Raw genomic sequence first — 25,665 nt, 5'->3', positions numbered from 1 at the left:
TAGTGTGGAAGTAGTGTGCGCGCCGCAGACTTTTTAGTTCGGCCGTACTCCACTGGTAGTGGTAGTGGTATTATTGGCGTAATTATTGGCAGTATAAACGATTTCTCGTTACACACTTTGTAAAAATATTTCCTTATTACCGTTTGATGAAGAATACATAGTATACGTGGGTGGGATGTCTAGTGTAGTTAGGTCGACTGGATTATGTGGTGCCATTTGGATTTCTTTACGTTTTCGGCAAATCGTTTTTTTTTAAAGTTGAATTACTTGGCAAAGTGGCCTGAATTCAAACAACAATGAATATCTTTTTAAATAATTTAATAAAAATATATAAATGTATGTAATATTTTTTTTTAATTAGCTTTCATATGCTAAACTACATTATGGTTCCTAAAATTAAATTAACGGGCCTAGTAAAAACAAAAAGCTGTCTGAAATTTGTACTTACTTTAGCTGCTTCGGATAAAGATCCAACACATTCGTTTATTACAGTGTTTCCCAACCGGTGGTCCGTGGGCCAGTCATAGGTGATCCGCGGTACCTTTCTTCGTTTTCTATTAAAAATTATTTTTTTTTTTTAAACAGCGAAAAATATTTTATTTTACCATAATATACGGTTATCTTATCGTTGTTTCTGCCGACGACCGATAAGTATTTTCTTCTTTTATAAGTGTGTAGGTATCAGGGTAATAAGGGTACAGTAAAATAATAAAAATTTACATTTTTCGATAAATTTTGTGTATTCTTGTTAATGAGCAAAAAAAAAAGGTCTTCCTAGTTTGCGTAAAATTGAGGTGGTCCGCGACATATAAAATATTATCGAAAAAGGTCCGTGGTGGTAAAATGGTTGGGAAACACTGGTTTATTACAACTGATGTAGGCTCCATTGTTTGAAGTGCATGTGTCTTAATTTTTGTAATTTCAGCCACTACTTCAATTTTAGCCGCTTCAGAATCATGAGTATGGTCGTTAATTTGTTTTTGTATAATATAATCATCGATTCCTGTATGAATTCAACAATTACATATATATCTTTATTGCGACACCTCCAAAATCGCTTTGTACGGTTAAAATTAAATTTGTCGAAGATATACATGAAACCGTCTAGTACAAAAATTTCACGTTCGCGGTTCGATAATAAAATAGACATTTTAAGTAAGTATAAATTTTTGTGCAGCAATGATGATAGGTCGAGAACTGGATTAGAAAATACGCATTTCTTCTTCCTCGACCATTACGGTTAGTTTGACTTATATAATTATCTTCTAAAGATTATAAGATTATCTGAAGATATAGATTTTGGATTACACTGATTGCTTTACAGTTCATACACTACACGTATACATAATCATCACTTTATCTTAACTGCTGTGGGTTAATAACCTATACTTTTATTTTACCTATATAGACATATAGTCGGTTCTTACGTTACACGATAACAGATATATTTGGTAGGATTGCACTAGGTATTGACAATTTTATTAAGATTATTTTTCATAATAGTAATAGTTAATTTAAAAAAAAAACACCGCGCAGAAATTTCCTCGCGCCGAAACAGCCGTGCCGAAAGATTCTAGGTCACTTTGTACGGTCGTCGGTCAGGCATTAAAAGTGCGAAACGCGGTCACATAGTACGGTCTGGTAAAAAGGTACATTGCAGAACGCGGACACTTTGTACTATTATATACATAAAGTATATTATATAAATATAAGTTTTTTACCTACGTAGTAACTAGTAATTATGTAAAGTGTTAATTAATTAAAATAGAAAAAATAAAAATAATATTGATATAAAATATGGTATAATAATAATAATAATAATAATCTAAATAATCAAATAATCAATAATATCATTCTATCATCAAACTACATGTAAAGATGTGTACAATATAAATATCAAAAATGTCAAAGAGTAGTATAATATAAAAAACTGTTGGAAAATGTTAACTTTTCACCTCTGTAATACTCTATAATATTCATTTTTACAACGGAAACCACCCCCATACTTTGAAATTGGAGCATTATTTCGACTAGTTATGCTGTACACAGACACAAAAAAAAAAACATACATCATAAAAAATAAAAAAATATTATGAATTTTCAACTACAAACATTATATTTTCACAACTTTGACATACTTCAAAAAAATTTAAATGCTTATAAAAAAATTGTGTGAATGATTTTTTTTTAACTACTACAAGAACCACTTATAAGAAACATTTTTTTTAAATGTTAACCTTTTAAGTTTTTTTTGGCACCCAAAATTTTTTTTCGACACTTAAAAAAAATACTCAGAAAAAAATTTAAATTTTCAGTTAAACAAATAGATAAATAAATAGCTAAAACAAAAATATTTTGAAAATTTAACTGTACATCGATAACATTAATACAAGCATTTAATCAAAATTTCAAATATATACATTACATAGTGTTTAGTTTTTAAATTACAACTAAATAATCGATTTTGTCAAAAATTGATTTTGTGAAAAAATTACAGTTTTCCGTCACTATTTTTTTTTTTGAAAACTACTAGAAAAATTTAGCCTCTAAAATGCACCAAGAAAACCTCCCCTGAAGTTTGAAATTGAAGAATTATTTCAACAATAGTTATGCTGTACAAATGCAAAAACAAAAAAAAAAACCCACATCATTGTACAATCAATTCAATCGCTTCGTTCAGAATTTAAAATACAAACAAGTTTTTAAATGAATTTTTTAATGCGATTTTTGTTTATGACATTAGAGTCATTTCATCAAAACTACATACAAATTAAATGTACTATGTTGAGCCAAAATAATTTAAACTCGTTTTATTTTATTTGTGTAGATAGCAATTATTTGATACTGCTAGACGTGGACCATATGATCATCCCAGCGCAACCCATTTGCGCCCCTGAATCAAAGCCCATATGCGCTCGATTCAGATCAGATGAATATCGTGCAACGTTACCATTTATTGAATATATTGGCGTGTAATAATAAAATCTAAAATAATATTTGATCGTTTCTAAAGCTAATCGAAACCGAATTTTTAAATTTTTTAAAAAGAATAATAATTCACTTTTTTAATTGTTTGTTATTCAACCAACTAACCTGACTATTTAACCCATTCTTTGCAGGGTCTTGATTTTGGGAAAAACGGAATAACCGTGTATTTTTATCATTTCTTTTACTTTTGCCACAGTTAAAAAACATACTTTTATTGCCTTTTGTAGCCATGATAACATTATACTAATTGAAGTGTTAAAAACTATTGTTACGGGTCGCGCAGATTTGCAAATGTTCCAATATTATAATTTAATTATGTCTTATTAATATTTATTATTTTTGTCTACAACAACTATAGAGTTGTTTTGGAAGCGTTGACGATTATATAGTCTGTATATTTTATATTATTTCATTATTTATTTACTCTGTATCGCAATTTATTTTTAGTCTAAACCGGTCGAATCCCAGTCATACCCCCCTCCCCCGCACAGGAAATCTTTATTTTCTATTCGATTTTATTTGTAATATATTTTTAGATACTACACAAATGCGTATGCTATCTATTGAGATGTTGTATTATTAATTTATGTGTTTCCATTATCTTCTATACCGGTAGGCTATCTATAGTATATTTAATCTAAGCTATTACCTAGTCACTGTTACGTATGTTACTACACCACCTACATTCATAATAAATAACTTGGTGTTAAAATTTTTTAGTATTACAAAAGCTAAAGCAACTTCTATGTGATTCTCAATCCATACTGATCCTACGTGGAAAATCGTATGACTGAGGATGAGACTTTAAAAAATATAAAAACTGTAAAAGGCGAGATTATTTCAATCATAGATTATGTAAAACTACCATCTCGCAAGTAGCTCCAGCTGCTCTTGGGTCTAGATGTAAAAATAAACTGGAAAAGACATTAAATATTTCTTGTTTGTGCTAAAAATATATTCAAATAAACCGTAAAATCTTTAGGTTTAATTTGGAAACCACATGCAGATGAATTGCGATTTAATGTTACCAAACAAATTAATGTTGATATGGTAACTAAGATAGTCATATTATAGTTTTTTGTTGACATTCTTGGATTTCATACTTTTGTATTAATTAAAGGAAAGATATTGCTTCATCAGTTATGGCTGTTTAAAATACACTACACTAAGTTTTGGATTACATAGAGCATAGATTGAAACAGTACGATACACAAATTGAATATTTAGAGGATTTATGAATTCCAAAGAAGGCTAAGTCTGGCATGGTTGATATGTTTGAACTACATGTATTTTCTGATGCTTATGTATGGTAAATCTAAAAATGATGAATGGCAATCAAAAATTTTCTATTCAAGAACGATAATAGCTACAATAAAAATTCCCATAATTTCACGTCTAGAATTATATGAACCCCAATTACTCATTTAATCGTCAATTAAGGTATCACAATCTTGAGGATTTTAAATTTTAGTTGGTTATTACGATTTTTAAATTATATCTAAAATTAGATATCAACTCAAGAACAATAATTCCTGACATTAAATCAGTTAAAATTATATTATTATAAAGATCAAAAACGATGCCTTTCAGGATGAACACTAACTGTTGTTCAACGAAAAAGAGATCGCACGAAACAGTATGCTGAAGACGCTTTGTCTATTTCTGAAGGATGGATTGATATTAGTTAGAAACTGTTAATTTTATATCTATCACTGAGTTACCCTTTGTTATCAGTTCTTATTTTGCACAAATATATACATACTATACATCAATTTACTTCTCCCGCATACTACCACATCATATGGTTTGGTCTGTAAATATTGGTGCGCTATGAGGTATTTTGGTGACCCGACTCACGGCCTATTATTGTTAGTACTCGTGTCATGCATGATGAGACTACCACATCACTCGCAAGAGTACTCAAATTTGTAAAATTACTAAAAATTAGGTAACCATGGGCATTATTAAAACATGATTATCGTTAACTGAATATAATTATTTCAAACCTCTCAATCACAAATAATGTTGATCATATACGTTAAATCGTATTCACCTCACGATTGAATTGTGCAAATACGCGGCAGTAGTCGACGCCAACAGGTGATAAGGTACTAGAAAAAGAACCTTGGAATGAAAATTTGACTGTATAGATAAAGGATGGTTTAAAAATGACCACGGCAAGTGTAAAAGAATTGCGTTGATTATGGCAAGATAAATCACACTGTAACAATATAAAAAACTGTTTACAGTATGACGAAATACTGTTAACCCCCTAGTACTACCCCTTTACACTGATACTTATTTTGTTAAAATTTGGTCGTTAAAAATTATTTTTTAAAAATTATGTTGAAATTTGTGATTTATTGTCTGATTTTGAGCTTTGTTTGTTTAAGACTACAGCAATCGTAACTAATTTAAGCTTAGTTAAACCGAAAATATTATAAGTACCTATGTTACAAAATACAAACATTATTTATTTTTAAAATAAATTTCATATGTTCGTACTCACTAAATATCGTCAAGTGATATTTTTCATTTTCAGCTGTTCATAATTAACGTTAAATCATTAAAATATTGTACAAAACTTTCCATAAAATATAATATTGATGTTAAAATATTACTTTTAGGGGACTAAGATGTTACACGTTTAAATAGTATTTCACTAAACAGTATAATAAATTTCTAGTATTTCTCTAATACGATAGGTCAATCCATATTATTATTTTTTTTAAAAAAATAAGTACCTAAATCAATTTTCATATACATCAATGAGTATATTTATAATATTTTTATAATAGTAATTATTGCTGAGGAGAAAATTGGATCGTTTGAAAATTTCATAGCTCTAATATATTAAAAATTGTAATTAACATAAGAAAAAATGTAAGCAAAATTTGTGGGTGTTAACTTCATATTTGTTTCACATGTTGAACATCAAATATTGGAGGTCCCACACTTGCAGAATAAATAATGATACAAATCAGTAAGGATGAATCTTTAATTTAATGCAGATATGTCTAGTTTCTTAATTAATTATTACCTTAATTTGGGAAATGAATTGCTATACGACATTTAAACGTGTAACTAAATAAGTATGAATCAACAATTTTATCTAGCACGTTCGCCGCCAAGTGTCACATATGTGTGACATGAGGTTTCTTTAAAAAAACCCATGTCACACATATGTGACACTCGGTATGAGATTTTCAATTATTTATCGTAGGCTTGGGTTTCTTCAAACAAATATAATAGCATAATGGTTTTATTAAGCGCTACTTACGCCATCTAACGGTGTACGAGGTTTTTTGTTAGCGTCACGAAATAGTAAGATAACGAAATTAATATTACGTATTAAGTTTGGGTTTATCTTAAGATTATCAAAAAAGTCTTGGGCGGTGAACATGCTAGAAAATCGTTTTCAAACATTTTGGCACCATTTTTATTTTTTATTGAAAAAACAACTGAGTCATTATTTCTAATATGGAACTACCTATTAAAAATGTTTTTTTTATATTTTTTACACCTCTAATTTTTATAGAAATAAAAAAATAAAGTTATGGTAAGAAATCAATATTTTGAGAAACGCGGTCTCCTTTATTTGTAGTATCTATTCCTAACCAAATAAAAATACAAGTTTTGTACACTATTCACATATTTAAATCATTTACTAAAATATGATATTTACCTGGAGAAATAATCTCGCTTTGAAACTCATCTAAACACAGATAATGCATTGAATGAAAATACTATTGTTATTAACATAGTTTGGACAGATATAACATTATATTAATTATTATTTTTCTACTTATTTATAAAAACTAAAACAAAATAAATTATTTTATTTTATGGATTTTGAAATATATATGTTACTGGTAGAGTACGAAAAGCTGATAGTGTAGATTGGAACACTATAAGTTTTATCCAGTATGCACTTCCCGTGCATACTGGATAAAATAAACAAATATTATTTATCAACTAACCAGGTAAACTATGCATTACCTATTACCCCATATGTGTATCAAGTACTTTGATAAAATAAAATATGATTAAATATCGATTGTAGATAGTTATACAGGTAACTTTGTTACAATGAATTATTTTTAATGATATTTTAATCTGGAGTACAGTTTATTTTCCATATGTACACTGTACACCACTGTTCAGCGTATTATATTCTTATTTATTTATGGTTTATTACAACGCGTTAAACGAAAAATTTTATAATTTTATAATTTTAATTTTATTGATATAAATAAATTTAGAAAAAGATGAAAACTCGGTGTATTGAGCAGAAATTAAATATGGAAAGGAAATGGAAAAAACAAATAAATCACACATTTCCAAGAAATCCGACCTTACCTATTACAAATTAAAGAAGATTAATTAATATTTCTGATATTATTACGTATTTGAGAAGTTTTTTATAACATTTTGAACGATAACGTTTACAACAGAGGTAATACATAATATTATACACCAAGAGTGATAAATTATTTGATCACAACGTGCCAAAAATGACCTTTTACGAGCTTGCCATGAAAAATATTCAGTATAATAAGAAAATAAATTATTGTAATTTTATTGTATAATTGATTTATTAATATAATAAAGGTTAGTAAAGTTGAAGTACATATTATAATAACAATATTTTGCTAATTTTTATTTTCTGAATGTGATTTATTTTTTGAATACTTGAACCTAATTTGTTGATATATGGTTTGCAATTACTAATTAGTAACCATAATTTGATTTTATTTCGCACTGAATTCATCAGTTACTAGGTTTCTTGAATCAGATTTTACAACATTTATTTCTGAAAGTAGTGAATGTTGAACAAAAAATAAACATAACAGCTAATATTACTATTTTTAAAGTGGAATAATGCTGTGGAATTGTATTCCACATTTTCAAAATGCTCCCTGTGTTTACGATCAATTTTCTTATTACCTAATCTCATTACGCTGAAATTCTTCCAATTAATTTCTTAACGAATTTTTCTTTCCATACTCGACTAAAAATCTACCAGCTGCATTTCAAATTATCCAAATTCAACAATTCAAACACTTTTAAGATGAGTTTTACATATATTTTAGAATTAATTGTCAATGTATATTTAAATGTTAAAAATGTTGACCTTAATTGTGAACTGACAGAAATTTCTATAAATCCTAATGAGTTATATTATTTAAATTATTTAAATAATATAATTAATATAAGTATATAATTATATTATAATATAATATATTATTTAAATCAGCAGTTCTCAATTTTTTTTTTGTACCACTTAGGTGAATTATTATTAATCAGCCACGTATCGTTAATGACTAAAAATAGAACGATCCAAATTGTAAAATTAAATATTTTACTTTTTAGTTAAATGCATTTATTTTAAATCTAAAGTCAGTAAAATACAAAAATATAACTATTTTTATTTATTGGTTTTTTAAAATTAAATATGAATTAAATAGGTAACAAATTTTCAATGAGATCAAAATAGAATATTTCTTTTTAATTTTCAGTTGTATCACCGCTCGGTCTTCCGCGTACCACAGTTTGAGAACCGTTGGTTTAAAGAATTAAAATCAATTGTACTTTCTACCAATGATAGTATGAATATGTCTAAAAAAAAAAAAATACGACCAAATACTCAAAATCAGCCTATACTTTGAGGGGCCCACAAAGTTTTACTCGGTAGCTCGCCAGACCAATCCGGCCCCCGGGGCCCTTATCATAAGTGTGGTAAATCTTAACAACTGGTTATCTTAACATAAGTACCAAGTTTTTTAAATTTGTCTTTATAATGGATATTTATGTAAATAAAAAAACCTTAACTTCAATCATTGACGAAAACTGATTTGCGACTATAATTATTGATGGATTAACATGCAGCAAAATGTCTACATCTTCCCAGAGACCTCAAAAACTATTTGTTTATAACTCAAGGAAAAAAAAGTTGAAGACTGAAATATTACTGTTTAGAATATTAATGCGTACGAACCTATTGCTATGAAGTATGAATGTTAAAATTAAAATTAAGAAGACTCTACACCCGTAGATGTCTTGTCTCCGTCTTAACGTACAATTAATGTAAAACATAGCAAAAACTATTTTGCACGAGAAAGAATTGAGAAAGCTACAGTCATAACTTAGAAACGAAATTTTCAACATATATAAAAGAGAACTTAAGCAGTGAAACATTATAAATTTCTAATATTTTTTTGATATCAAAACTACAAAAAAAGTTATTCAAGTTTCAAAATAATTGATTATGAAACAACAAAAACTTTTATAGTACATGTGATATCGAATAAATAAAAACTACAATATATTCACAACTTAAGTTCTCCATTAAATGTGGTGTAATGTGGTGTTATGACTTTAGCTTTCTCAGTTCTTTCTCGTGCAAAATAGTTTTTGCTATGTTTTACATTTCTACGTTAAGAAGAAGACAACACATATACGGGTGTAGCTTCCTCTTATATGGCCAACAATAATTTTATTAATACAAAGGTTTAAGATGATTAAGCAAGTAAAGTCCACCAGGTTTTTAATTGAGTACACTTTAACAGTAAATTACCATCACATATTCATACTCACATGGTGAAATGACACTAGAATTTATTTTCTACTTTTTAAATAAAAACCTCTTCTAGTTTTTTTAAAACTACAATTTATTATTAAGAGTAAAAGAAATAGTCCAAACACTCCAAACTATTATCTATTACAATTTCTAATATAAAGTATTTATATCAACTAATAACTTAGATATTTAATGAAAAATATTGTGTACTATTTTATTTCGACAAATCCTTTTCATAATTTCATGATAGGTAATCAATATTATTTTGTATATAAACTTTAGATATTTTAATTTTCACGAAGGATCAAAATAAATATTAGCAATAAAATAAAATATTATTACCTTTTTAGAATTATTTATATATTTTTTATCAATTATTATTGTTCTGAATTTCAATGATTAAAATAAAGCATTTAAATACTTACTTGTGTCTACAACTAAAAGTAGAATACAAAACATTATTTTTAAAATAATAAATTTTGCAATATTAATTTAATTAGGTAATTATATCGTCTTATATTTTTTCATATTTCAATAACTTAACATCAATCAAAATTCATGTAATAATTTAAACATAGATTAAAATTAATTTCGTTTTCAATGAAAAAAAAAAATGATATGAAGTAATCAAATGCGTGAACGGTTAATCAAATTAAGTAAAAAAAAACTTAAACCATTTTTGATAAACGTATGATTATATAAGCTTTTTAACATTTAACATAATTATTTACCAAAAATAACTTACTAATTTCTTTTTCAAAACTCTCTAAAATTTAAAGAGTATTTACGATTAGTTTTTAATATTAAAAATTCATAAATTCAAAATATTCCATTATCAATGTTCGAACATGGACGCGCACGATGTATTTCCTAGGGTTAGGTAACAAGTCATATTATTATTAGTATAATTATTCTATGGTTTGTCTAGGTATTTATAATTTACATACGAAAATAACTGCAGTCATATGCCACTAAGCGGTAACTCCAAAAATCGTAGTTTTCAGGAAAAGATAAAATAGTTTTCGACACTAAATTAGGCCATAGGTAAAAATAATAATTTTTTAAACATTAAAGAGATTGTATGTTATTGTATTTTTTTTTTTTGGGGGGGGATTGAACACAAAAAAAAAGTTGTTTGATAATTTTTTATGGGTTTAAATGGACTTACTGCATATTGTCTTATATAAGTCAGAAGTAAAAAAGCAGTAAGTAAGTACACTTTTATTTGGAGTTACTGCCTAATGGCTTCTGATCATGGGCATCATGACCTGTTTAAATTGTATGTTAGAATGATTTATTGTTATATTCAATATAGGTTTTTCTTATAAACCATTTTTTTCGATCTGTTATTTATTTTTAAGATTTATTTACACAAATTAATAACTTAAACATGGAAAAATGTAGCACTTTGAAAATATAATAATGCATTACTAAGGTTGTCGAATTCCGAATCGCTTATTTTAATTTCGCGCGACGTGACTGTCATGTCCCGCGATGTAGAAGTTGGCATCCTGGTTAACCGCGGCCGACACCAAGGAGGGAAACGATTCTGTCGCGCCTAGCCACCGGTCACCGGTTCATGCCGCCGTTTTTCTTATCTTGTTCGTTCTTCTACCGTCTACGAAACAAGCTGCACGATCCAGTGCCTTGTCGCCGTCATTCCGCCTTTTTTTGTGCGTGTGGCTTTTGGATTGCTCATCCGAGCTAATCTCCGTTCCATGCCGTGGTCAGTTACGCCGTCTACGTGTTGTAGACTGTAGTACGACCGTCTGGTGTCTGACGCGTCGTTACTATTTTTATTATATTTTGTATCGCCCGGCCGATCTTTGCCATGCGATTTTGAGCCCCGCTCGCTCACGCGCCCACGTGTTCCGCCCGCCCGTTTTACGCAGTGCGAACCGTCGCGTATATTTTGGGTGTCGTAGATCCTTTCGTCATATTCGACGATAGTGCGAGTGTCGTAATCACGCCTGCAGTTTTCTTTCGTCGCCGTTCCAGACCAATCCTGACCATCGTGTTATCATCGGACCACCCGGTTATCAGGTCGTACACACGATATCATTTGTTTACTTTGAATTTTTTATTCGTCACATATTCGACGTACTTTGGTATTATTTTGTCGTCTCCGACGCGCCTTTTATATATTATTATTCAATCTCTACCACCGATCGTATGTGATCGTGCTTATATACTAACCCTAGTACGTAAATTTATTTTATTGTAGAATCACTCGAATAAATTGTTCTGCACATTGTATTTATAGATATATATATATATATAAAATATTGTGTTGTTTTTTTTTTGATCACCTAATATTCATCATCTAAGTTAAAATTAATTAGTCAGAGATGAGCCCCCCCCCCTAATCATACAGTCCATTCTCCCCCTTCTACAGGGTCATCGACAAGGTCGACGGAAGTAGTGAAACATACACGACGGGTTGCGTGTTGGCAACGGACTAAGATAGAATGGACTGGTAACGGTAGGGACGGCGAGGTGGTGGGGTCTGATCCCCAAATGTTTCTGCCCCGCTACACTGCACATCTATCACAAGTACACTATGTTCAACGCTATCTAGTGATAATAATATACGATAGAAAAGTAAATAGTGGTTCCATATAGGTTATTATAATATACTATAATATTTCTCCATAGATGGCGCTAAATGTAGTGTACTCTGGTACCTTGTCTAGAGAAACATTTGTGTCACACTGATAAGACATTCGATATCAGTCCATTCTATCTTAATCCGTGGTGTTGGCCGCCGTTCGTGCGCGCGCGCGCGCACACACACACACACACACACACACACACACACATACGCGTAAACCCCGTCCGCCGGCTTCTTGTGCAGCCCGATCGCACAAAGGTAAAATTGGGCTTTTTTTTAATTAATAATATATTATTCCTTATCAAGTTATCTTTAGGCCTGTAACATTGTATTTTAAATATTATTTCTATTTTCAGATTAATGTAAATATTAAACCAGAAATTCTAATTTTATTGGACATACTGCTTTGTGCATACAATAAGAACTAGGGGAAAAAGCAGTAACTCCAGACTGCCTTTTCTGTTATTTTCTTATCAATTTGTATGAATTTCTAATGAGAAAAACATAAATTTGTATTGCGGGAATCGATAGAGAATTAAAATATCTATCGATAGACACCAAAAACTCGATTTTCACAAAAATGGAGTTACTGCTTAGTGGCTTATGACGGCAGAATATTGGGAATATTGGTCAGAGATTAGTATTCGTGTATTCATCCTTTTGACGTCTTATTATAATATTTGTGTGTACCTTTTACACCACAACTTGTAATTTTACATTTTTACATATATTTTGCGTATAATTTTATTATGTTTATAAACTATAAAATATATAATATCATATATATATGTAAATACATCTGGGTAGTTTTCTGGTCCTCAGCATCCCGCAAGTCTAGCCGCTAACCGCATCATCCGTAGGAGCAGCTTTATCGGCGCAAACAAACAATTTTAATTAAATGGACTTCTCAACCTGCACCCGCATGTGTTGTCTTTGGCTAACACGTACGACGTAGTAAATTTTCATTCACCAATCTCTATAGTATGCGTTTAGTTTTGAGAGTGAACTGACCTATTGGCTATTACCAAACGTTGTCTTGTTGGATTTTTACGGTTTTTAATTTTTGAACTTTGTTTTGAGTATAACAAATATTTAATATTTTAAAATTTAAGTAGATACTTATAATGAATATATTTGGGTACGATATCTTTTTAATCTAAACTATTCTACGATAATGTGTACTCTCCCCTCTTCCACTTCACTTTCAAGTAGTGCAATGTCAAAAATGGTGTTTCAAATAACGACTATCATAAAAAACAAGTTATTTATCAAAATTATTGAAAAATTAACTTAAAATACCTATCTATATATTGTATATTCATAAATTATAATCATATTACTTACTTATATAGAATTTATTAAAAACACTTTCTGTAAATAAATAAAAATTTAATTTTGAAATGCTGTCTTAATAAAATAGCATAACATAACTTAAAATATAACGATGATTTTCCACTTATAACACTTTTTTTTTTTGTTTTAAATATTATTTCATATTTAATAACAAATTTTAAAAAATATGTATATATCATCTTAATAATTTGTAAAATTAAAAAAGAATCATTATGTATTTTTCAGTCATACACTATTTAAAAGAATGTTGCATAATAACCTACGGGTCAAATCAAATGATACTTTCGGGGAAAAAATCAACTCAGCTCTAATGTTATGAAAAAATATGATAAAAAGATTATATTATAAAAAAAAAATAATCAAATTATTAATACGTTTATTTATTTAATTATTGAAAGTTTGAGTTTTGTAGCCCAGTAGTACATTAAAAAAAAAAAAAAAAAAAAACATTGAAGTAAATTTTTGAATATTATTATACAATTGAAAGCTATAATAAGAAATAGAAAATAACATACATTTACATAGGCGCCAGCAGAAATTTTTCCAGGGGGGGGGGGGGGTAATGTTAGGATTTAAGGATAGATATTATAATTTTATTAAGCATTTTTAAATAATAACCTTTTTTATTATACTCGTTTACAATATACTATATTTTATTATGTTACAACTTGTGTTATGATTAATATAGGTATTAAATACATAGATAAAACTCAGTATAAGTAAAAGTTAAAGGTAACTTATTCTCAAAAAGAAATTGTAATCGTCTCACATCTCTTCCGAAACGATCAACAATTTCTTCATAATATTTATTATTATTAATTAGGTCAATTATCGTAGATTTATGTATATTCATCATGCATAAAACATCGAGTCTTTCGTTAGTCATGGTAGAGCGTATCCGTAGGTTTTAACTCTCCCCAAAGTACTGAAAAACCGCTCAGCAGTACAAGTAGTTGCCGGAAAGCTAACGCCAATACAAATTGTCGAAAATACTGATGGGTAAAATATTTCCGATTCTTTCAGTATATCTACAACATCTTTAGATTTCTGAATATTTGAGCGATTGTCATACCAAATCATTGATTCAGCAGCAAAATTGTATAGAAAAGAATTATACTTTTTTGAAATTTTTTCAGTAAGCGATCTATATTGATTTTCATCGAACTTACTCATATATTCTGGTAATAATTGAAAAATAGAATAAGGTACTTCATTTTTTTTTGAAAATCAATCTTTAAGGGATAATATTAATGAATCAACATATCGAATAAAAATATTAATTTTAAAATAACTTTCAACACGATCAGTAAATACATTTGCTCTATATGTTTTTTTTTTGGCAATTCTTGATATAGTTATTTTAATATCTGATAAGAGCTAAACTACTTTACATTTTACCCCAAAGAACATTAAAAGTAACATCTGCAGAATCTCGATGTTTTTGAAATATCTGAGTAAGCGTAGTTATTTGTTTTTTTTTTTTACAGTTAATAGATTCTAATTAACCCCTTTGGACTACATTAGCAACTGGTTCTAACATAGAAGAATATTCAGCCATAACATACAAACAAACTAAAAATGTTGAATTAGTACAAGGATTATACAATTGAAAAGCACGACTTTTTGTATTACGGTTTACGTCACTTTCCGATAGTTTTTGCAACGCTTCTAATATTATATTAATGTTTTCTTTAAATATCCTTATACTTTTATACTTGGCTGTCCAGCGCGTTTCACAGAGTAGAGGAATGTTTGGAATGTATTTTCTTCTTAAAGGACTTTCTCGAAAAAAATTTATTGAATCTTTTATTGTTCCAACCGTGTTACGAATTTCAGAAACATCACTCAAGTCATTAATAACTAAATTCAACTTATGATAATTACAATGGAAAAAAATTGCGTTAGGATATTTATCTTCAATTCGTTTTCTAACTCCACTAATTTTTCCCGCCATAGTAGAACAACCGCCATAGGCTTGACCGACCATTTTTAATAGATCAATCCCAAATTTTATGAGAGTGGACAAAATTTGTTCAGATATAGTTTCAGCGTCCAAACGTTGCAATGGTACAAAGCCTAAAAATTCTTCCCTTACACAGAATTCACCACTTGACATTTTGTGCACGAATCGTACTCCTAATGAAAGCTTCTCTATACCGGATATATCACATGATTCATCAGCAATGACTGAAAAGAACTGGCTTTCCTTTACATCTTTAATTATATGTTCTAATAACACTTTATTGCATATATTTATAAGTTCGTTTTGAATCCTATGTGAAGTATAAGTTGCATTTGTTGCAGAATTTTCCATATGGTCATTTAAAATAGTATCTCCTGCGTCTACTCTGAATTTTAATAAGCTATTGAAGATAGCAGTCTCGTCAGTTTTTCCTCTTAAAGGCATGTTGTGTATACCACAAAAAACTATTGTTTTGATTATGGGTATTAGTTTTGCTCTATTTAACTCTATTGTTTGTTGTTGAGCAGAACTCATAAGTTGAACAACACTTTTTTTATTATTTTCTAAAATATTACAAAAATTATTTGCTCTATTCGTTGAGTCACGGTGCCATTTAGATTGAAGATGAAGTTTCACAGAGCCATGGAAGTCTTTATATTTCGTAAATTTATTAATAATAAATCGACTTTAGACTCCTCAATCTAGTTGAGGTTTGAATAATACCCAATAACGGCATAAAAATCCTTTAAATTTTGAAGAGTATGAAATAAAAGTATAATCTATTAACCACTGAAGACGAAATAAACGATTTCCAGCATTGGAGTCTTTTTTAAAATCGTATGATTTATCGGGTACTCACGCTTGTTTTAATGCTTTATAAATGATCTCGTCATAAAATTTCCAATATCATAGAAATCAATGTTTACAAAATCCTAAAAAATTAATTATTCAATTTAAACCAGGAATGGATAATTTTTTTTAATTTTCTATTTTTGTTATTGTTTATTCATTTAAAAAATATATTTTTTTGTTTAACATTTTTAAACGTTTTAATTAACATTATTTTTCTATATTGTTTCCAAATAACGTTTTTGATAATTTGGTTTTCGTTTTTATTATATATTTCTTAAAAATGATTATTATACCGCTCAATATTGTAATGATATGCTCGATTTTACATATCATAATTATTCTAAATTCGTTATTTTTATTTAATAAAATAAATAACGGTTGAGTTGTCGCACGTATGTAATAAACCCTAAAAAACCCCAATAAATCAAGTCACTGATGATTGAAACGATTCCTATTATCTAGTCACGTACAGGACACTGTACGGGATTATAACGGTACAGCGCAACACATGCAATTTCTTTCATGTGCCGCCGGAGACGAGGGATGGTTCGGTCAGGGTCGCTTTCACCAGGGAGAAAGACAATTTTCTTTGGGGACACCGACACCTTTGATCGGGCCGCCGATGACTCTAGCGGGCCTGACCTAAATCGTCTCCTCTCATCAGTGCACGGGCACCTCTCAACTAGAACAGTGCATGAGTACCCTTCATAGCGCCAAGTGCATGAGTGCATAAGCACCTCTAAAACACATAAGTGCACGAGCACCACTTGTCCAGACCAGTGCAGGAGCACAGCATACTCACCCAAAACCACTCAAAAGATCCTGCGCACGACAACTCTGCTGTTTCCTTTTTTTAAAACGAAATTTGTTGAGTGTTCAGTTATTTCTTTTTGAGTGTTAAAAAATAATAATTTCTCCCCCTATCAAGTCGACTGCGATCATAGACAGCTGAGGATAAGGTAAGGTGCATGCACATCTATATTTACATAATAATAGTTTTATGCAGGTATTTTATTTTATTTATTAATTTGTCAGATTTTAATAAATTAATAATTAACTTAGTATTTTATAAACGGTTTACTTGATCGTTCTCGAAGCACGACCTCGAAAACCCTCCGACGATCAGGAGGAAGGCGATTACGCAAATTTAAAATAATAAGACATAAGTTAAGATAACCAACAAATCACTAATAATATATAAATATATTTGAGGCGATCATTCAAGGTTTGTGTCCCTTGTGATTGCCAATACAATTTATTTAAACCACTATAATACACCTACACTTAACATAAACAAAACATTACTTTTAGAAATAAAAATATTTAATTAATATAAAAGATTTTATATAATAAAAAATAGTTAATATTTCTTCATAAGGAACCAAGTTTTTAACTGAGTTTCGTAATCGGTAATAAGTACGACATAAATCTGAATTTTTTTATATTAAGTGACAAACCCTTTAGTACGTTGCATAAAGGGCATCATTCAAATGAATAAAATCTTCAATAGAGTTAACTTTTATATGCATCTACAGGTCATGAGTGAATAATAGAAATTAGCTTTCATTTATTGCATCTTTTATGCAGTTGGTTAATAATAAGAAGACCGTGGGAAAAAAATATCCCCATTATGGCTTATGGGATAACAGAAAGAACATCTATGACCCAAAATCTAATTTAGTGAACTTTTACAAATTGCTTCTTATCAGTGGCGTTCTTATCAGTCACAAAAATATTTTGGATGGTAAAAGCGGGGGTTTTAAATTTTCAATTCTCTCCTGTATAAGTAGGTACCAACTATTTAATTGTAATTCATTGATTAAACATAGTTAAAATATAAAAAGTGTTATAATTTAGTTTATTAAAACTGAATGTATTCAGTCTTAAAAATATATATATATTTATACATATATTTACATATAGCTACAACATATACATAAAAGTAACTGGTATTTAAAAACTAATTTTTAATCTTCTTGAATGGTAGGCAAGTTCTTTTAACACATCATTTATCTTTGTAATATTATTATAATGTCACGACGATTGTATAATAATGCCAAATCGTTTAGACGTTGCTGACCAGTTTTAGCTCTCAAGTACGTTTTTAAAAGGTGTAAAGAACAAAACGAACGTTCCCAAGTGGCAAAGATGACTGGTAGCGTAATAAAAATTTGTAAATGTTTGGTAGTGGTTTTTTAAAAATCTGAGTTGATTTGAAAAACCTTATCAATTGGAGATATTTCTTCACAGTGTGTCCAAATATAGAGAAGAGATGAAAAACTTGTACAAATTCAAACGCACTCAAGATTTTTCCTATAATGATATGTTGAGTTTTCTCTATAGCTGTTCGAAGAAAAACTGATGGAAAATTTAGTGTTGATTTTTTAACCTTAAATATAAATACAAAATTTTTTACGATTTTGACATATTTCATAAAAATTTGAACTATATTATAAGTAGGTAGAAAATGAGAGTTCTATTTCCTTATCTCCTGAATCGCTAATCATGTCTGATCATGGTTGATCGGCTGACCCCTCTTCGTTGCTGATCTCTTTCACCATCATGATCGGTGTGACGCATATTTAGCCCACCACCTACCGCTTAATCCACCATGATACTACCCTCCCCGCCGACCATCGATGGGCGATGATCGCTGCTACGATTCCGACGTCGTGGTTATCGACAACCATTTATCAATTATGCTTATCATATTATTGTACTCACATCAATATAACCGACATACACTATATACTATTGTACACGCACCATATCGTCGGTAAAACTGCAATACCTCGTAAGTCAAAAATTCACTTTTTTCAGGAGATACATAAATGTGTTTATAAAATCAAATGTATCATGACACAGTACCTAGTATCTCCGTGTCATAGTTTATCATGATATACAAACAACACTATTATTGTTGGTGGCACGTATTGCGAGTGTTACATATAACATGTTCTATTGTTAACGGAATGACCTATTCCAACCGATTTATTGTTGTGTTATTCACGATCATTTAGAGCAGCCCCCTCAGAGCAGTTTCTCTTATCACATCAGTGAGCGCCAAATAAAATTCAAATTTGCCGAAAGTAATTCAAATCCAATTGTTTTTTATAAAACACAAGGAACAGAGAATCTTCCATTAGACTTAAATGATGTTATGTTAATAATACTCACTGAAACTCAAAAAGTTGTTTTGCATAAATTTAGTAATGGGAAATTGTGTACTGATTCTACACATGATACCAATCAATATAATTTTAATTTAACTTCAATTGTATCGATTGATGAATTCAGAGAAGGATACCCTGGTACATTTTGTATAAGCACAAAAATTGACGAAGTACAAATGAAAGTTTTCTTTTCAAAAATTAAGGAGGTGATTGGCTGCCTTACTCCAAATGTATTCATGAGTGATACAGTGTCTGAATTTGGGAATGCATGGATTAACACAATGTGGCCTATTCCTCAATATCATTTTTTGTGTAAGTGTCATATTGACAATAACTGGCGCAAGAATCTAAAAAAAATATCTGGTTCTCAAAATGTAAAAGCTTACGTTTGTAAAACTCTTCCTGTATTATACTTGAAGAACCAGATAAAACTCAGTTTGAAGAACTTTTAACTAATTTTCTTTGTAAATTAGAAACGTACATTGTACGTAGGAAAAAGTGATGGGCAGCTTGCTATCGATATAAAGTAATGTTTAATACAAATATGGTATTAGAAGCTTTCCATAAAACTTAAAAACATGTTTATTTAAAGGGGAAGAAAAATCAACGCCTTGTTGTGTTACTCCGACATTTACTTAAATCATTATGCGATAAATACTTTGAACGACTAATAAAACTGTGCAATGGTGGATAAGTTTATCACCTCGTAAATGCGATAAAGTCGTCATCGTTCTGCTGTTCAGATTATTACTTTTGGAATTCATAAAATATCAGAAATCACCTGGTCTGTAACATTTGAAACTTTAGAAATAACATTTTATTTTATGTGATACAGATGTGTTGTATTTGCTTTTAAGTTGTTATGTACATTATTATTTTACATGCGTAATTTGTACATTCCTATAATATTTTGTATAAAATAAAAATCGTAAATCTAAAACTTTTACATTTAAAATGATTTATAACATTATAATTCAAATTTTATTTTATTTTTCTATACCTAGTTTAGGGACACTTTTACAATAGGTACTAATAAAATCTTCATTTTTGATTGTGTATGGAGCGATGCATTAATTAATGTATAATATTTTGTTTCGGTAGCTTTATAGTTTGTGTAATTTGAATTTTGAATAAAGCATCCTATTTTTTTTTCTCCAGCTATATAAAAAAATTATAGTTACATTGGTCTAACTTTTCTTTACATATTTAATAATTTGAGATTTTAGTTGAAACTTCTAAAAATTATTTATATTAAATAATTTGAAACTTTAGATCAAAATTACTTGGTTAAGAAACGTGAACCACATTCATGTAAGATTATATGTGTTACGTGTAAAGTCTGTGTACATTTGTTTTCTTGTACGTGCTATGATTACACAATAAAAAACAATATGTGCAAGCATATACATGCTGTAAACATTAATATGGTTGACATTAAAGTAGTAATTACAAGAACTGATGTTTATAATCCCATGATAACTGATAAAGTATGTGTGAAAATTCCAATCACTCAATAGCTGAATTATGTATCTTCAGAATCCATTGGTAACAAACTTCATGAATTCTATAACATGTTTATGTCACAAGCAGGCACATTAAGTCCCAACAACTAACAAAAATCAACGCTTCTATTGATGCAGGTTTACGCATATTGTATGAAAGAGAAAATAATATAATTAAAGATGTAGAAAATCAAGAACCTGTTAATAAAAATGCAGAAAAACAGTTGCGGTTTTATTCCACCAGAAAACAAAGATTAAAAGCACCAGAAGAACAAAGATAAAATAAACCTACATTAATAATTAGAAATCAAATAATCACCGATTTAAAGGGAAATGAGAAAACTCCCTACATTCATACTGATTCTGACCACACTTAAAGAAAATAAGACCTAATTACCTATATGTACCTACCACGGTTGAAATTATAGTATATTTCAACCTTAGTTAATACATAGTTAATAACACAACATATTTTAATTTATACTTTAATTAATTTTATACCAATTTTTATAACTTTTTTTTAGTTTTTTGGATTACTTACCAATCTTGACAACATATTAAAAATGTATACTGAGTGTAGCATATAATGTTACTTGTATCATGGAAACAATACAATATTATTGAAACTATGTAATTTTATAATGTAATATTTATTATCTATTTTATATAACGTATTTATTAAGTAATTAACTATTTAACTGTTAACGTATTAAACTTTGTGACCGTGATAATGATCGGTCATGTGATAATGGTTTTGTAATAAGAGAAACTACTCCTAGGAGCCCGTCTCTAGATGCTCGTGTATTATTCTCAATACGCGCAGGTTAATTTATGGAATTAGTATCGAAACTCTGTCCAATACAATAATCCCCAAAATAGTCAAAAATCAATAGCGATATACGCAATTATTATGGTAAATACCCAATTCATATTTTACCTAGCCTTGGCTTAAATTTTCTCCATCTCCATAAATGCTAAGATTTTTGGACACTTGCTTCGTTGTACAATCTTTACAAGACACCCATTACTCTCCATCTACTTTATCTTCACTCTCTCATAACTTAACTTAAATAATTGATTTTGTTTACTTAATGCAAAGATATAAGTTAAAATATTGTAAATTAAATCTTTACAACAGTTTTAATTATTTTTATATACTTATACTGAATTCTCATATTGATTCTATTTTGTCATCTATTTTTTGATCATCGACAATAATATTTTAAACTAAGAGATGTAATGAAATTTAACCATTTAATATGTTAAATAATAAACTGAATATTTTCAATTATTTTAAACTGTTAAATATATGATATAATATATTTACTACATACATGTCAAGTGGATCTGTGTTTGTTATGCTTACCGCGAATACATATGTATATGGGGGAGTGAGAAAATATAACGTTATTTATTATTTATCATAATTACTAAGTATGATAATTATTTTGAGCATAACGTGTAATATAATTTAAAACAGAATAAAGAAAAATATAACAAGTAAATCTTTGATATTCCTATTGAGAAAATAAACACTATGAATATTAAAAGACATGACGATATTCATTTGTGTGCTGTATAGGATAGTACTGAACGATTATTGATAATTGTAGGATTATGAAAATGAAAATATGAAAATATAATGAATCATCTATTATAATAATAGTTTGCTATATTATGTATAATATAATATAATATAATATATGTTAATATTTATCGAGTATATTGGTTAGGCAATTTCGCGTAATATTTTCAATTTCTTTATCCATTCCTGGCCACCAAAATCTTGCTAAACTTTTCATACTGGAAGAACCCATATGACATAAAAGAAGTTCACTTAGTATATTAGTTCGAAATTTAGTCGGTATGATAACACGGTAACCCCATAATAGTAATACCTGTTCCAATGAAATTTGAGTTTTTCGTAAATTATACGACCAAAGTTCTAAATTGTTAGAAAAATCTTACCTAACCAAGGAACAACGACAGAGACGTGTTTCTCACGCGAAAGATTTGCTTCAAATGGTCACCAAAACTCCAAATTTTTTAAAAAATATTATTACGGGTGACGAGATCTGGTGTTTTACCTATGACCCGGAAACCAAACGGCAAAGTGCACAGTGGGTTGGAGAAAATTCGCCTCGACCAAAAAAACTTCGTTTTCAAAAATCCAAAATCAAGACCATGTTGATTGTTTTTTTTGATTCCCAAGGAATTATACACAAAGAATTTGTACCCCCGGGAAGTAATGTTAATGCCGAATTCTACAAAAACGTTTTGGATCGCCTCCGTAAAAGAATTGCACGCGTTAGGCCCGCTTTGTGGAAAGATCGGTCTTTTTTCTTGCTGCACGATAACGCTTCAGCACACACCGCGGTGATTGTCACTCAATTTTTGGCCAAAAAAATGATTCCAGTACTCGACCACCCCCCGTATTCACCAGATTGGAGTCCACCGGACTATTTCCTGTTCCCAAAGTTGAAGATGGAGCTCAAGGGGCAGCATTTTTCCACCATTAAAACGATTTAAGAAGTGGTGACCCAAAAGTTGAAGAACATTCCTACACCTGACTTTTCACGGGACAAGGGACCGTTAAATGAAGGGTAGGGGGCAGGGTAATGGGATTCACGGGATTTGCGGGGGATACAGAACCGACTAAAACACACTACTAACATCTATACGATCATAACGGAATCTACATTGTTTTCTTAGGATAAAACAGAATGCATAACTCACTTAAGGTTATAGGATACGTTATAAAATCAGACTTAAGAGGACGCTATACCTGGCAGTGGCGTAGTTATTACCTGCATGTGTTGACTCTGACTTATACAAGAGTAACATAGTTCAAATTGTTTTGCATATCAAAATTATCAAAATTATAAATTGCATTGGGAAGAATTTTACTTATGTCGTAGCTTTTTAATTTTTTTGATAACATGAATACACTAATACAGTTAATGTAATTGGTTTGAGAAATGTAGGTTTTTCATTTAATTATTAAAAATTATTGGTTACCTACTATTAACAATAAAATTAAAACACTTCGACTAAGGTATAAAGTTCTTCTCTCGATGCGATTTATAATTTTTATATAAAATATATACGTATTTATCAATAGTAAATAAACTTAAACTAAATGCTACAAACTGTTAAGTCTATTAGCTAAACATCTTACATTTAAAGATATATTTTTTAATCTTAACTGTAGGTATACTTTTAAGCTCTGTTTGAAAATTGCTCGTTTTTATAATATGTTTATAAAACTTTAACAGATTAACTTAAATTATACATATTGTCTAGGTGCATATAGAATTATAACTTTGATTTTGATTTTAAAATAGATAGCTACATTTAATGAATACATTACCATCATTTAGCAGCTCACATAAAAAATAAGCAACATCTCCACCTAAACAGATTATTCGTTAGTGTATGACATAAACTTTGATAAAAAAAAAAAAAATACTCTTACTGTATTAGGTTCTTTAATCGTAACATAAATTAATTATTTTATACTAAGTATTTTGAGTTACTTATTTAACACGTTTTAACAATTATAAATGTATAGTTCTATTATATTGGTACTTAATTACCTATTGGACATATAGTTATTGCTCCGTAAATTATTTTGAAACTTAACCATAGAAGTCCTAATGATACATACATAGTGTCTATAAAATTACAATTTATTTTACTCCGTAACCAATTTAATAAAATAGAGAATTGTCATTTATTGAGACTGTAGTTAATTGTAAAGATTGCAATCCATCGATGCGAATAGTAGTATAACACAAATGCCACGATAATTGTTCCAATATGAAATAATAACATTTTATTTTATAAAATTCCATTTGTATTTTATGTGATACAGATGTGTTGTATTTGCTTTTAAGTTGTTATGTACATTATTATTTTACATGCGTAATTTGTACATTCCTATAATATTTTGTATAAAATAAAAATCGTAAATCTAAAACTTTTACATTTAAAATGATTTATAACATTATAATTCAAATTTTATTTTATTTTTCTATACCTAGTTTAGGGACACTTTTACAATAGGTACTAATAAAATCTTCATTTTTGATTGTGTATGGAGCGATGCATTAATTAATGTATAATATTTTGTTTCGGTAGCTTTATAGTTTGTGTAATTTGAATTTTGAATAAAGCATCCTATTTTTTTTTCTCCAGCTATATAAAAAAATTATAGTTACATTGGTCTAACTTTTCTTTACATATTTAATAAGTTGAGATTTTAGTTGAAACTTCTAAAAATTATTTATATTAAATTATAAAAAAAAAAATATATATTATATTTAATACCTATATATTAAAAAAGATTTGTATGATATTATAAATATTATTCATATGATTATAAATAAGTTGGTTATTATTGTATATGATGGTTATTTAGCTTAAGTAAAAGTTAGGCAAACACAAGGAATACAAGTCTTGAATGTATGCTGTATTTATATATTATAAGTTATTTTAAATTTACGCGATTACCTTCCTTCTGATCGTCGGAGGGCTCTTGAGGTCGTAATTTGAGAATGACCAAGTACACCGTTAGTAAAATATATGTAACTATATAAATATAGATGCGCATGCACCTTACCTTATTCGCAGCTGTCTGAATA

General features: G+C 29.0%; 1 protein-coding gene and 1 long non-coding RNA gene across 2 annotated transcripts in view; both read right to left on the bottom strand.

Moving 5' to 3' along the window:
* LOC126554047 (uncharacterized) overlaps nt 1-6,977 on the bottom strand; it is a 49,170-nt gene extending 42,193 nt beyond the window's left edge. The window contains exons 1-2 of the mRNA XM_050209161.1: nt 6,674-6,977; nt 5,498-5,530 (exon numbers count right to left, since the gene is read on the bottom strand). Of these exons, the coding sequence (XP_050065118.1) occupies nt 5,498-5,530; nt 6,674-6,722 (82 nt within the window). The 5' untranslated portion in view covers nt 6,723-6,977. The remainder of the gene's footprint in view (nt 1-5,497; nt 5,531-6,673) is intronic.
* A 3,336-nt stretch (nt 6,978-10,313) lies between these two features.
* Nucleotides 10,314-24,827, bottom strand: LOC126554046 (uncharacterized). The gene is made up of 4 exons (XR_007606604.1): nt 24,619-24,827; nt 24,393-24,434; nt 13,524-13,550; nt 10,314-10,334 (listed from the first exon to the last, which is right to left on the bottom strand). It is a non-coding gene; the product is annotated as an uncharacterized LOC126554046 (long non-coding RNA).
* Between the last annotated feature and the right edge of the window lie 838 nt (nt 24,828-25,665).

Source organism: Aphis gossypii, unplaced genomic scaffold (genome assembly GCF_020184175.1).
Source record: "Aphis gossypii isolate Hap1 unplaced genomic scaffold, ASM2018417v2 Contig00409, whole genome shotgun sequence".
In the NCBI taxonomy this organism is placed as follows: Eukaryota; Metazoa; Arthropoda; class Insecta; order Hemiptera; family Aphididae; genus Aphis; species Aphis gossypii.
The sequence above is the reverse complement of the archived record's forward strand: the minus strand, read 5'-3'. Positions and strand labels throughout refer to the sequence as shown.